At 38.6% G+C, this 15941-nt stretch overlaps 1 protein-coding gene across 3 annotated transcripts in view; it reads right to left on the bottom strand.

Annotated features, from left to right (window-relative positions):
* The window catches only part of LOC126419014 (uncharacterized), a 474218-nt gene that overhangs the window by 346126 nt on the left and 112151 nt on the right, over positions 1-15941 (bottom strand). For 2 of the 3 annotated variants that reach the window (XM_050086069.1, XM_050086068.1), the window contains exon 2: positions 15708-15873. The exons of the other annotated variant lie outside the window; for it this stretch is intronic. In XM_050086069.1, coding sequence (XP_049942026.1) covers positions 15708-15768 — 61 coding nt within the window. In that variant the 5' untranslated portion in view covers positions 15769-15873. The remainder of the gene's footprint in view (positions 1-15707; positions 15874-15941) is intronic. 3 annotated transcript variants of the gene reach the window in all.

The following is a 15941-nucleotide window of genomic DNA, read 5'->3' on the forward strand; positions in this document are numbered from 1 at the left end:
CATAGTGCTCAGAGCCATTTGCAGCGCCCTAGACCGCTCTGCTAACCCCTCGCGGCACATACGCAAATATCAAGACATATTTTGATTGTCAATCAGATAGTGTAGTAATGGCACACTATACCTGCTCATAATCAAGAGCTCATAAGAGTTTCGAGAAATATCAGGATATTAAAGGAACATTCGACCATTTTGCCGCTGCTCAGCACGTAAGTTCATTAAATTATGAGCTTCCTCGTATAAAAGTATAAAAAACTTAAAAGGTGAAGTTGCAGGTCATGGTCAGTTTTTTCTCCTAGGACTCGCATAAATTTTTTTTTTCACTGCACCTGATCCAACTTTTCCCTTATTGATAGCCACCCAATAACAATTCTTTGTACTTTTACTTGGACAGAAACATCCAACTACTGGTATTTGTAATTTTCAGCCAAGTTAAACTTTCACACAAAATATTTTAGCTGCCATTTAATGGCAAATATACAAAACAATCCAGATATATTATATACTTAACCCTTTCGCGGTTGTTGGGTCATATATGTCCCACTGACTTTGAGCACCAATTCGAGTGTCGGGATATATGTTACCCAGCTCTGCACGGTGCTGCCGTGAAGGGACGACTGTGCTAAAACTGGGGAAAAAATGGGTCCGCACTGCACAGGCAATACAGAAGGCTGTGACAACTTTTGTTGATTGGCGCGTACATATGGCCGCTGCAACGCTTCTGATTTGTGTCATGTGACAGTTTTCATCATTTCTCACTTTCCAGAGATGTCTTAAGTACGTAATTACTTATTATTAACGTAATAATAATTTTTAGTATAAATACACTGTCGAACGTACTTCTCAGCGACTGTATTATTTTATACTAGAAATAAAATTAGTGGGATACATGTGTCGCAGCAGACCTTACTTGTAAAATTACTTATCGGTTTGAAGTATAATGTGACACTGTTTATTCCTTTTCGTTGATTTGCACTGAAAATATTAATGAATTATCATTACCATTTTGCAGATACTACAAGATAGTGAGATCCTTGATTACCTTTTCTCACTGCCATATTATCATGAGGATTCGGAAGCTGATTATCTTGAAGAGTACAATACTTCCGCTGCAGAGTCATCTAGAAGTGGTATGCCACATGAGGTGTCAGAAAATCCAACAGCAGGTGGTAGTTCGGACGTTTCACAAATAACAAATTGACAGTAGAACTGCAAATGTCTTTCCTGATATTTTCGCTGATGAGAACTCCGATGAAAAGGCTGCATATAACGCCTCTGTTATAAACACTGAAGAGGAATGATTTAAGTTATTCTGACAGTGACTGGGTTGATGATACTACATGCTTTGATAACACTGGGATTCTTTGTAAGGAGCCAAAATCGAAAGTAGATTCCAGTGTCACAGACAGACAATGTGTATTCTGAGAAACTTTTTTTGTAAAAACATTATGGAGTACATATGTTTGCAAACAAATTTGTATGCTGCTCAAAAGAACAGTGTCAAATGAAAAGAAATAACTGTTACTGAAATGAAGACATTCATAGGCATGCTCATAATAATGGGTATCCATGAACTACCAGCAGCTGACAATTACAGGAGTTCCATCCCATGTTTAAAGCGAGTTCAGTTTCAAACGTCATGACGCTGTCAAGATACAAGAAAATCGTACACAACCTGCACTCCTATGACACTAGTGTTATTCTTCCTCCAAAAACAGATCCAAACTAGAGAGAATTTTATAAAATTAGACCCTTTATTTCACCACTGAACAAAAACTGTTTGGCAGTGTATGTATGAGCCATCTTCGACATTCGCAATAGACGAATTCATGCTGGCATTCAAGGGAGGCACATCTCGCAAACAGTATATCCTCATGAAGCCAACAAAAAGGGGATACAAAATTTGGTGTCCTGCAGACTCCAAAGAGGGTTTTATTACAAATTTTGAAGTTTTAACTTCAAGAATTACCAGATGTGTGAGCGAATAGTTCTGGAACTATGTCAAACGATTTTTTTTACACAGACATAATCGCTGTTTTCGATCATTTCTTTCAAACTTACACGTCGATGAAAGGACTGAGGAACCATGACCTCTATAGTTGTGGAACTGTAAGAGTAAAAAGGGGAGGAGAGGGATATTAGCAAACAAAAAAGTTCTCAAACGTGGAGAGTTTCCGTTTGCTGTAAAGTGTGGTGTAGCTGCTGTGAACTGGCAGAACAACAAAACAGTTTGCCTTCTCTCTACATACAACAATCCAACAGATGTCAAATTTATTGAAAGGAAACTTAAAGATGGCTCTACGGTAACTGTATCCTGTCCTGAAGTAGTAAGTCATTACAACAACACAATGGGCGGAGTTAAGTGATTTGATCAGCTTGAAAGATATATGATTGGCAAAAGATCCATAAAATGATCGCATTGACTATTTTTTTTGTTCATCTGGCTATTATCAAATATTATGTTTTGTACCAAACACAACGGCAGAAGGCAGATCAGTTAACCTTTCGCTTCAACAACACAACTGATTAATGGGAATTCATCCAGGAAAGAGAGGGGTTCAGCGCCCATTTTCTTTCCAAACATGTGCCGAAAGACAGTGACAATAGGAAGCGATGCATATTTTGCAGCACAAACTCTAAAGAGGAGAGAACAAAAGTTGTTTGCGCTGCTTGTGATGTACCACTTTGTGCCACACCATATTTTTTCAAGTTCCAGTAAGGTTCTGCAAGTTTTTATCATCTTTCTTAAAAACTGAAATGTAATGATTTTTTTTTACACTGGCAGTAAACAAATAAAGGATTACATGCATCTATAATTTGTTGTTATTTTATTCCCTGCAAAAGCCTGTTTATGTCTAAAAAAGAATATTACAAAGTCACTCAGTCAACAGAAAAGGTATCCCGCGTTAGTTCGTGGGACATGTGTGTCCCATTTCCAATTGTTAAAAAAAATGGTGAACTAAAAAATATTTTGGCGGTAAAAGTATAATAATGGGATTGAAAAGAAACCAGTATGACCTTAATGTTTTAAGAATCTGTAAAAAATGAATTTTATCCATGAAAGGGCAAACCAAAAATCGATCCGAAAATACGCCGCACATACCACAGTGCAAAAATCCACACTGTACTGAAATAATTGGGCAACTGTCTCGTAATGTAAGATTTATTTCGGATGGAGTATTATGTTAATACTGAAAGACTATGTATTTCTGGCGTCTAGCAAGGGGAATCCGGTATACGTCGCTGCGGAGCACAGTTCCGAAGTCTCGCTCCCCGATCAAACTTCGTTTTTTACTTTGTTGTACATAAGCATTTTTAGTGACATCGTGATATACAATGGAATTATTGGAAAAATAAATACCGTAAGTATTTCATATATTATTAAGGGGAGCCGGAGGTGCCTATGCTGCCCATGTTAAAATCACTAAGTTTGAGGAACATTTATGAATAAACTACCAAATAGAAAAATTTGAATTTTTTTTTTTTTACATATAGAGTGGTTTAGTATTGCAGTTATTTTTTTATTAATGACCCAATTTTTTTACAAATAATTGCTTTATAAGTAAACTGAAATGAAACTACTGAACCTATTGCCAAATGGCTGTGTTACAATGTAAGTTTGACCACTAGGAGTGCTGTATAAAAATTTCATCTCTCTAGCTTGAGTGGATTTTGAGAAAATGTTCCTTATATTCGATAAATTCTAATTTACGGGAAATGGCTATCAAAGTTTCTCAATACATTCCTGCACTATAGGATGGATTATCAGGGTCTTCTTCATCCTCCAAAAGCTTCCTCTTCTGTCTTCTTTTCTGGCCTGTTGTTCCATCATACTTCATATGCCTTTCTCTTCTTTCTGCTCCTCTTATCCTTTCTCTGTCAATATTTCTTAGTGCTCGTACAGTGTTCACCCCAGCTGTAAATCCTAATGCCTTCAGAACTTCACATTTCACACTGTTCCCTTGGTTGTAGGTTGCTATTGCATCATAAATGCCAAAGTGCAGTGTTTTTATGCTTACAAACACCCTTTTAGGAATCACTTTCCAAATCAAATTGTTTATGCTCTCATTAGGATTCTGCGTCTTTCCGTGTAGACATTTGTGTAACAATTCTGGCTGTGCTAAGTCATGAAAAATTGGTTTTATTGTTCCCTCCTGATTCTTGTACATACTGCATATTACCCGCTTTACACAAGAAGTATAATACTACCAACAACAGGCGCAACACTGAACTAATTCGAAACGGTAAACAGCAAAAAAATGGCTCTGAGCACTATGGAACTCAACTGCTGTGGTCATTAGTCCCCTAGAACTTAGAACTACTTAAACCTAACTAACCTAAGGACATCACACACATCCATGCCCGAGGCAGGATTCGAACCTGCGACCGTAGCAGTCGCACGGTTCCGGACTGCGCGCCTAGAACCGCGAGACCACCGCGGCCGGCGGTAAACAGCAAAGAGACGATGTTCCGCGCTCTTATTCATTGTAGTATCGCAACTTAGTGTTAATTTTCTTTTCCCTACGTTCTTCCTCTTCTTATATACACTGTTACTAAAACGTGGCATCGTAACCAGAACAAAAGTGTACGACAATATTAAATGGAGCAAGATGTTCGAAATTCTGAGGAAAATAGGAGTAAGCTGTAAGGAAATACGGGTAATATTTGTCACAGAAAACAATGTAGCCAACCCTTGCACACTCGCTGTATGCGTAACATAAGGCTCTGTATGCGTAACAGGCTGAAAAAATCCCAAGCAGTTCGCCAGGAAGTCACGAGAGGGTGTGCATTCAGCGGCCGCCCATTTCCTCTGCAGGCGTGGGGAAAAATTGTAATAACTCCACTTCTAGGGCAAGTAGAACAATAATTCAAAGTTTACATTAAAAAGGAATGTTCCAATTAATTTTGCTAAAAAAATTGTAATATTTTGGATTTAACCACCTCCGGCTCCCCTTAAAGACAGATTTTATCGTCAAAGCTGACACGGCTAACACCTTCCAAAATACTGCTAACAATAGTTTTCGTTTCTCTCCAAGAGGTTAGTGGCACGTTTGGTCAAGTTCCGTTACAAATTTGGTCCACAAAACTTACACAATCTTATTACGTAGGTGCGTAAGTTCGTAGCGTTTTTGTTTACTATGTTGGTATTCCGGTTCCTATGGTTTTATCTGTCTACTGTATTTTCTATTCGTAGTTCACTGTTGCTATTCGAGTTTACATCCGTCATTTTGTCATTTGGAGACTGAGTGGAGCTGTGGACGCTGCAAAATGGAGTGCCTTGTGGAGAACTCTGAACATTTCCGACATGTTCTTCTGTTTGAGTTCGGCAGAGAGGTGACAGCAATGGAGGTAGCCAGAAACATTTGTGCGGTGTATGGAGGTAATACCACTGATCAAAGTATGGCAAGAAAATGGTTTTCTCCTTTTGAGTAGCGTCGTTTTAACATTAGTGAATCTCCACGTCCAGGAAAATCTTCGGACCTTGATGGTCGTTTATGGGCAGAAGTAAGGTAAAATTGCGAAAAAAAATCCCATTTTTTTACAGCGTAATTTATTGATTATTTAAGAATAATATCGCAAAGTTTCGTAATCGAATTCTGGGTATAAATATGTTTTAAAAAAGGTTTGTTCAGGTCTCTGCACCTGTTACGCCCACTATTTCTATGCTGTGATCTACACCACAGAAATTTTTTGTGGGTTAATTTTTCGTTCACACAATCGAAACGAACTGCAGGTACGTCACAAGGCTGTGCGAAAGATTATCTTTGCTTGTTCCTTTGTTTACAACGTGTTTTCTTTAATAGTATGTGCTAAAAACGTATTTCAGTTTTTAGTTTTGCATATATCAACCTGTTCTGCTCAAAATGGGTCGTAATACTGGGCACATATTCAAAAACGTGAGGAAATTTCACGTGTGAAAATATAGGAAATTTAAATAACAGTTTTACAGATGGTATTCCTAAATGTGAAGAACAAATTTCGACAAAGTGACTGAATTCATCGAATAAGAAAATTAGTGAAGGAATTGATGATGGTATGTTCAGTCCCAAAGACGAGTTTTCCAGTGGATTTAAATTAAGTGACTTAGAAATATTTGCCCATATAATTAATGTTTCATGTGCATGTGGTAACTGTGTGTACATTGGAAGACACAGAGCTACAACCACCTTATATGGATGCATTGTCCAAAACTAGTACTTGTGTTCTCAATTGTTGTAAGATAACTGCATGTGACACCTCTATAGTGTTCTATAGTGGAAATGTAGGTAAGATAAGTGCCTGCAGAGAATAGGCTTCCATCCACGTGCATTCACACTGAAGATACTCAATAGCAATGAAGCGTGACTGGACAAAACTCAGGCAGCAGAAGAAAAAATGCAAAAGTTGGCTAGGCAAAGGAGACAGAGGAAGAGATTATGGATATGGACGGCATTAGTCATTAGAGATATAACGATATTGTCAAAAACTGAAACAAAAACTTTAAATGCGAGTCGCCATAAACTGATGTTTTGAGCTCCAATCCACCTTTTCTCAGGAACTGTAAAAGCTAACATCCTGAAATTGGCTTAGTTCTTAAGGCTTACATACTGAATAATCATGTGTAGTCCTAGGTAACATAAAACTTAAAAATTAATTTCAAAGCAACTATGACTTTAAACAAAAATTTCTTCCATACCTTTTACTTGCAGCTTATGGAAATGTAAACTGTGAAATTAAGGTTTATTGCTTGGTTAGTTTACGAGAAAGGGTACATATAGAAAAAGTGGTAATTAAAAGTTCAAATCCTTATAAATTTTATGTCGATGCGCATTTTTCAACATAAATTGCACAGAATATCAAGCACTAAGTTGCATATAATAATCTCAAGTTTTACTATTATAGCTCTAATATTTTAGGATTTTTTAAAGTACAAGACGCATTTTGCCCTACGTCTTTCCTTCGTGCGACATTTGGATGCAATGGGAAAGGTTCAAAGGTAATGCATGTTCTAAGCCAACTTAGCTGGAGGTCATCTCTGCTTGCTCATAAATTGGCTCGTGGGCAACGCCGACTACTTCTATCCTGACCGTTACTGGTGAGGGGAAATGGTGTCCTTAATATAAGGAAACGAAAGGAATAGCTGAGCCCAGACAAAGTAGTAAATTCCTGTACAAAGATCTGCGCTCTTACACAAAAGATGATGTGAACATCTCGTGGAACAGCGCCTGTTTGATGTATTAAGCATTGTTTCCCCAAGGTGTACCACCACTGCTGACATTTATTGTCAACAACTGAGATGTCTTGAAGACCCAATCGAGAACAACGACCAGCAAGACGGCGTGAATTGACGCTACTTCATGATAACGTCCGCCCGCATTCTACTAGACTGACAAAAAACAGTGTACAGGAATTGGGTTGGGAAGTCATTCCGCATCGATCTTGTTCACCTCACCTTGCGCCCCCAGATTTTCACCTTTTTCGCTATCAAACAACCTTCAAGGAATTTCCTTTCCCGATGAAAATGGCTCCGAACGTGGCTCGACGATTTCTTCGCCTCAAAACGAACCACGTGATTTATACAGTCGCGGAATCGAAAAGTTACACTAAGATTGGCGGACTGTTGTAAATTGTGGAGAATATATTACTGATAACTGAAGCCTCTGTTATGTGTATCTGTCTTGTTTATTAAACTTAAGGAAAAACGCTACAAACTACGCACCAACCCAATATGTAAATAACAATCATTGAAAAAAAAATCAAGAATTATAGTATTTCCATTTTTGCTTTGATTTTTACTTTTATGCAGCAAGAGAACCTGTGCATTTATAAAAACACAGAGCATAAAAATTCGGAGTTCCACGAGCAGCGTGCGGTGGCACATGTATCAGTCACATTTTTTGGGTGAATATCATTAGGAAGGTAAACTACGCATATCGATGTATTTTTACGAAAGCCGGAGGCTGCAATTGACGATGGATAAGTTGTGTATTTTAATTGCGTCGCGTCTACTTGTCCCTTTGCTGAGAGTAGGCACTTTTGTTATCGGTGAATGTAATTCTTCACCGTCAGTAAAAGTTTATGTTGCAGAGTTTACATAACGGCAAACACTCTGGCGATATTACTTTTAATGAAGATGTCGGTATTCCGAATTCATCAACAAACTGCCAATCGTATGAAAAGGACTCGTTTTGCCCACCCTTCGAGCCAATAATGTACATAAACATCTCCAGCAATCGATGTCAGGTTTCTTTTGTGAGCTTTCAAAATTCTGTGGCTGTTGCGTGCATATCTCGATGTCATTCCAGTAATTGATTTACGTCTCGATGGACTGTAAGACCAATTTTCTCATTAACTTCTTGGATACAAACGGTCACTATTGTTAGCAGTGCTCTGTGTTATTTGCAATGATAAAAATTATCTCCTATAGGATGTGAAATCTTTATTTCTTTTGTCAATAACTCTACTGTCTTTCACGAGGTCATAAATAAATATTGATGTCACATACTTCCGTGACAACAAAAAGAAAATATACGACTGGATTTAAACACGAGGCACAGAATCACGAAACACTGTGCTGTTAGCTGCTGCTACAAACTCACTTGGTTTTAGGATGCGCGAGTGACTAATAGAGTCATGTTGGAAGTTTGACCGCCATTTTCTCGAAAACTACTACATGTCGGCACCTAAGAGGAAACTGGTGTCACTTTATTTTCAGCCTTCTTTCACCACGCCAAGTTTCGACTGTATCAGAGGGCGACATATGGCGGGTTTCCCTCGTAAGTTATGTCACTCTGCCTCCTGGAATTTTATCGATTGCGCGTTCCCGAAGTATGTGTACCTTACCAATACACTTTTCGAAAAACTTAACTACAGAAGGTGGTGTAATTATGTGTTTGCTAGTTCGCATGGCTGTGTCGCGAGTAACTGTTTTAAGATGGAAGCTGAAACCAAGTCCGCTCGGATTACTTGGAGTGATCAGGAGCCCCGACATCAAAAATAGGTCTGTAATTGGAAATTTACGCTTCGAGGAGATGCGTAGGAGTAACGTAGTGGATCGTAGTAGCACAGTGTCACAGTGGTCTGCTCATTTCCGTGGAAGTCGGGTAAGCACTGATAACAACCCACTAGGTGGAAGGCCATCAACCGCAACAGACTACACGTCTCAGAGTAACGACATATCGAAGAAAAACATGGGAGAAAATTGCAAAAGAGGCCATAATATCTGTCAATTCAGTTTACAGAATCATAACTGAAAAGTTAAAGATGAGAAAAGTTGCTGCCACCTGGGTTTCGCATGATCTGTGTGAAGATGAAGAGCAGGAAGCATATCGAAGAAGAATTGCTTCAACGTTTTCAAACAGAAGAAAGTTCTTGAAAAGGTCTGCTACACTTGAAACCTGGATAAGAGGTTTTGAGCCAGAACTGAAGTCTGTCCTCACATTGGAAAAGTACTGATTCTCCATGCCCGAACAAATTCCGCCGCCAGCACACAAAGCTGACATTGATTACGATCTTTGCTTATGACACGAGTAAAGTTATACCTAAGAATAGAGTGCCGCCGGCCGTGGTGGGCGAGCGGTTCTAGACGCTTCAGTCCGGAACCGTGCGACTGCTACGGTCGCAGGTTCGTGTCCTGCCTCGGGCATGGATATGTGTGATGTCCCTAGGTTTTTTATGTTTAAGTAGTTCCAAGTTCTAGGGGACTGATGACCTCAGAAGTTAAGTCCCATAGTGCTCAGAGCCATTTGAGTCATTTTGAATAGAGTGCCCCCAATGGAAATCTGTAACAAGCCGTTTATGCGAAATGTTCTCCGTCCGAAAATTCATCAAACAAGGCGTGAAATGGTTGCAGTTGGTATCTTCATTTAGCACAATAATGCAAGACCGTATACTGCCTGAAAGTAAGAGAAAACGGTCGACAAGTATGGCTGTGAAGTGGTTCCCATCCACCACACAATCCTGCTATTGAACCCAACAGACTAATTTCTTTCCCAAATTCAAGGAACTCCGTGAAAAACGTTTTGATACAACTGATGAAGCTTCCAGTACAGATCTCAACAATGAAGGAACCCAATCCGGAAAACAATGGAGCTGGTATTGAAGGCCTGTAAAGGTATTGTGTAAATAAATTATTTTCTTCAACCCCAGGTTATAGTGTGCAGAACTTCTGAAATGACCGTCGTACCTGACCCTTTTATTACCGTAATCCTCACTTAAACAACTATGCAACTGGAAAATTTTGGAGGGGTCCTTACAATTCTGAAAGGAAAAAAAAACATTGCTTGGAAGATTAGCATGATTTAGTGAGTACTGTTGATAGGAAAAATGCTGACGGCTGAAAACTCCTTCATTCGAGTTATTAATAGAAGACACCAAGTGAGAGAAGTTATGTATGTTTGTAAAGCATTTAGAGTAAGGAATTCTCAGTATGGTAATAAGGATAAATGTCATACACATGCGAAAGACAAATAACAAAAATTGGAATGTGACGAATGTTACAGGATTCGAACAAAGTTTGTTGCTCCCATTGGGAACTTTAGACTGTTAATCATAGATTTTAATGATGCAGAAGTAAAGAACGTATTTTTGTGGAATCTCGCTCGAAACGATTTCTGCATTAGTCATTAGCGAGTCGGGTGCATTTTGATTTTTTGTGAAAATGTTAACCAGTCTGTAAAAATAAACATCAGACATATTTTGTAGTACCTGGAAAGCAGCTTATAATGTAACGGCCCCTAGTTTCCGAGTAACCCGATGGCAAAATTTTATGCGTACCTCCTGTTTAGCCCGTTTCGACCAAGCGAGTATAGTTCAGCGGCTGAAGTTCATAGCTACCACACTGGTGGCGCTAATTCAAATACTGCCCGTGTACTTTTTTTTTTCAATTTCATCGTATAGAATGTCATTAAATTGCTAATGTCATAAAAATTTATTCGAATACTATCATTTCTGCTGTAGTAATTTCATTAATATGCCAGTCATTACAGCACACGTTCTTCAAATTTGTGTTCCGTTTGTGATTCGTATTTTAAATTGGAATATTTGGGCGGCTCCAGAGAAATCTCGGATATGGACAAATAATTAACGGCTGCGGAAGAATTTTAGATTCAAACTCATCCCTAATTTTGTCGTCGATTATGTAATTAATACCGATCAAACCGGCTTGCAGTACCAATCAACGTACAATACATCCCTTGCGGATCAAGGAGCGAAAACTGACCCTGTGCAGGAAAAAATTCCCTTACTTTTCCTTGTGTACGCACAAACCATTGGAAAAATTTGATCACGAACCATCGGGAAAATGTGATTGGATTGTTTAAAAAAAAAAGGAGTTGACGAGTTGACATATAAATATAAGAAAAATGTAATTGAGACCTGCACGATATCTGGGTGTTCGCGTAAGCACAGCATGTATACGTCCTCAGAGTGTCGTTTTCATACGTGGGACAAACTTTTTGATTGGTGGGGAGATCAGGTTGATCAGATTTTACGATCAAGTTTTTGCTGATTAAAGAAAGAATTAAAGTGCACCGAGGGCACCTTGGAAATTAACCATCAAAATGTACTCCATTTTGGCAACTCTGATGTTTATTTTTACAGACTGGTTAAAATTTTCACAAAAAATCAAACTGCTCCCGACTCGAGATTCCACAAAAATACGTTCTTTACCTCTGCATCAATTACAGATATCGCTTTTGAAAAATCCGTGTGCCTGCATGGCAGCAGCTTCCATTAAATGTGCGTGGTGCTCTACGAATTTGTACTACGATTGCTTCTACGTATCATCCGGAATTCTGTTCCAGCACAGCAAGCGACGGCAAGTAACGACTCTGTAATATATTTCGTACCAAACTGAAAACACGTTTAATGAAAGTTTGCCTTATCACTGATGTATTAACTAATTACAACGGCTAAAATGACTATTTTTGAATAATTTTCCAGAAGATATTATGTAATTATATTATGTAGGATGAAATTCGATAAAAAAGGAAAAGACGCGGAAAGCGTTTGAACTAAGAACCCGTACCGACAGCCTGTTAGTCGTGAACCTCAGCCGCTGCACTATGCTCACTCTGTACAAACTCAAAAGGGGCTATAGGAGGTACGCATAAAATATCGAAATCGATTTTCTTGGAAAGTAGGGCCGTTGCACGATATCCGCTAGCCAGCTATTCAGCGCAGCTCCCTCTATAACATACCTGACTCATCAAAATCTGTGATTAACAGGTCTGATAGTGGCAGTGGATTTTCCACTAGAGTGGCAATAGCGTCGCATGGGTATTTCCCCCCGTGCGCGTCGTCGGCCACGGAGGCGAGTTCATTATGATTAATAATTCAGATATAATCATGGAGAAATTAAACCGTCTTGTGCATTCAAAAACACACGGTATTACATATATGATGCGTTGAGTTTGAAAAAAAAACGTTTTAAAAATGATAATCATAAAATTATGAAAATGTGATATGCTTTGTTTCTCGCTGTCAGTTTTAACAGAACGACAACTGCACGAATTCAGTCTTTCCTGACATTACCGATCAGAACCAGGATGACAGGGTATTTAAATACAAACATTGTTTTCTTATATACTGATCATAAATTTCAGGATTTCGCACCCTTTGCCTGCTGGCACTGACATGGGGCAAGAGATTTACTGCAACATTATCCATCTCATGATTTGAGACTGATACGCTTAAGGGAAATAATACAGGGTGTATCATCCGATTAGGCACGTCTATATTTCTGAAACTAATAAACATATACGATGAATTTTGTTTGATGAACGGAAAACGCAAAAAAAAAATTTTCGTAGGTGTCAATACGCCCTCCATGAGATGCACGGCCTGTGTCAATGCGATATCCAAATTGCTCCCACACTGCAGCGATCATGTCGTGAGTTACAGCTTCTACAACTGCTGTTCTGCGATGTCTCGGTTCACTCATTGTTGTTGGTAACTGAGGCACATAAAAAGTCTTTTATAACCCCCCCCCCCCCCACAAGAAGTAATAATATTACATTTATCGATACTGATCTGTTTCCACTCGCTACCAATGTTAGGTAACAGGCAACGCAGTTTTTAATGTTCATGAATGGTGTATCACATTAAGTTACTCCTAACACTTCAGCCATCATTAACTCCACGTGTCTTTCTGCTTTCAGACACTGATTACAAAACAGTGTTGGCTGAAGATGGTAACGACAAGAAATAAATATGTACCGATTCAAGTGGTGCGACTTCTTTCGATTCTGCAGCCCCCAGCAGCCCCTCAGTAAGAACGTTGTTAGCAAATCAATGCAGATATTACTCGCGCACTACCACATCATACTTGCTCGAGAAATTTAAGGGCGTATCTACCCAATTTCGTAGTTGAAAACTCACTGCCGAAACTTCGCTATCAACAATTCCGCAATCTTCAAAAATATCAGCGTCTACTTCACATTTCGCATTACGGAGACTGCTAACTCATCGAAGCCGATAAGTCATTTTGTTCCTCAAATACAGGAAAGCTAAATAAAAAGAATGCTGCGAAAACAGAGAAAACGTGAACAACTCTGCAGACTACAGAAATACATTTCACTATTAACTTTCTGAAGTAATAGAAACAGTCAAAATAATATAGCGAACTATTGTTCATTTATTAAGAACGTCTTTGATTTGAATATTATTTGAAAAATGAAAAATATTATTACGTACCACAAATGGATATGCCTATTTACTTATAAGATTCACACACGGAGCTTACCTTGGACACTACCATACTTTGTTTTAGGTAGTAAGGCGTATTTCGCGTCTACAAACGTGAATACACTTAACAATACAAAACTTGTACATCATTAGTGACTGGTTGCAGAGCGGAGACAAACAGGAAAGTAGCAACAACAGTGAGTGCCCGTGTACAAGACGTAACATTTTTTTAATACGTGTCCAGAAACATATTGAAGTAGTACAAGCAAATATAATTTAACAGTGTCTGTTTTCATTGTGTCCACTGAGAGGATTAGAGCTTTCACAGATTTGACATTATGGGCAGTGACAATGCAAATGAAGGCAAGTTGTTTGTCGACCGATTCTGGTAAGTACATCTGCACGACATAGGCCAAATTGACCGAAAAAATAATACTTTCGCCTGTGCATTGGTTGCAATTTACTTATCTACATCTTAAGTTTCCGTTATAGTCTCAACAGAACTGCAGCCTGAGCCTAGGTAACTGTCTCACTTCTAACTTTAAAAGTAGACAAATTGATGTTACTGGAAAACTCACCTAACGATTATTTCTGCTCGATAAACGAGAACTCAGTTAACATTAAAAACGATGTACAACAACTACATTCTTGTGGCTTCGCTTTAATGCACTACCACTTCCACCTCTGCTACATCAAGTCATTTCCCGGCACAAATAACGAGTACAATCTTACACTGGCACTTACTTTTCTGGAGGCAACGCATTAATAAAGGCAACAGTTTAGAATGTTGGACGCACGCCCCCTGTTGAGGTAACACACAAATATCTACAGGCAGGATACCTTCAACTACAATCGATTGTAAAATTTGCAAACTAGCTTCCATTTCATATAGTTAGATTCTGGGTAAAAATGCGATCATTCACGTTACAGCGTGATAATTTGGATTATTTAGGAATTTCATGCACAAGAACTACAAAATATCATCAAACATAACTTTCAATTAAATTTACCGTTGGACGATAATGGGGAGCAATCACTTCACATCAAGCAGTCGACGTCTTAACGTGTAGATCTACGTACGGCAACAGGAAGTCTCATTCATATTAAATCCACACAAACCGCTAAGCTCCTTTTGTTCCCTTCCTTGAAACAATATCTCAAGTTAAACATATAATCGTCAACAACAGTCATGGCGTCGTAATGTTTAAGCTTCAAGGAACAAACGAAAACTTGAAACAAATGAAAAAGAGAGAGAAATGAGTAATAACGTGAAGAATCATAAAATAATTAAAGAATTTTTGCTTTGCATACTGCAGTTTGAAGAATTTACGTTTGGAAAGGGCATTTTAATCACGAGCGTAAAACTGATTCAAACTGGTTATAGTTGACTAAATAAGTCCATTCCAAACTTATCTTCCTAATTAGGAGCGCACATAAGTCTGATGATTCGTGCAGGGTAGATCACAGCTGCAGGAAAAAATTATTTTCAACTAGTAACCAAGCAAACTTGTATCACCAAATCTGAGCTAAATAGACAATATAGGAATACCCTAATGAGGATCAAGTGTTTATAAGAATAATTACCTTGCCAGCACGTCACAAAATTTAAAAAAAAGTTCTCCGTCGTTAATCAATTATTTGTGGAGCAGAAGCTACTGCACCTGTTATAAGTGTTCCTGCTGCTTCGGTACTACTTACAAAGCAGTATATTGCGGTATGGAGAGCATAAAATAAGTACGCGGAATTCAGTCGTGTAACAATAACAACTGTACCGCACAACGACCATTCTTCTGTTATGTTCCTTAAATTTAACTGTATTGAATTACAGTCATTACTTTAATAAAATGCTATAGGTGCAAACGGCACCTATCAATAGAGCAGAGCAATGATCCGTCCTTGGTTTCGAGCTACCTATCAATAGAGCAATGATCCCTTGGTTTCGAGTTGACACTGCTGCTTTTACGAAACAGCGTCCTCTCATCGTTTCAATGTGGAGTTATGCACACTGTAAAAATGCAGCCTAAGTACGTTCTGAACAAACTCACCTGTGGGAAATTCCAATAAATATTGGAACGCATCAAATATTGGCTTCTGGGTGCGATCCATTTCACAGTACGTATCTCCCGGTACTTCCGAATTGGATCTGCGTAGACCGCACGTAGAGCAATGTTTGACAATGGAGTATAATGCTCCCGGTTCAAGCACTCCAGTCTGAAACAACAAAAAATACAGTGATAGTAAACAATAATCTCAAAAAACATAAACCTTTGCGATATTTG

Source organism: Schistocerca serialis, chromosome 9 (genome assembly GCF_023864345.2).
Source record: "Schistocerca serialis cubense isolate TAMUIC-IGC-003099 chromosome 9, iqSchSeri2.2, whole genome shotgun sequence".
Lineage (NCBI taxonomy): Eukaryota > Metazoa > Arthropoda > Insecta > Orthoptera > Acrididae > Schistocerca > Schistocerca serialis.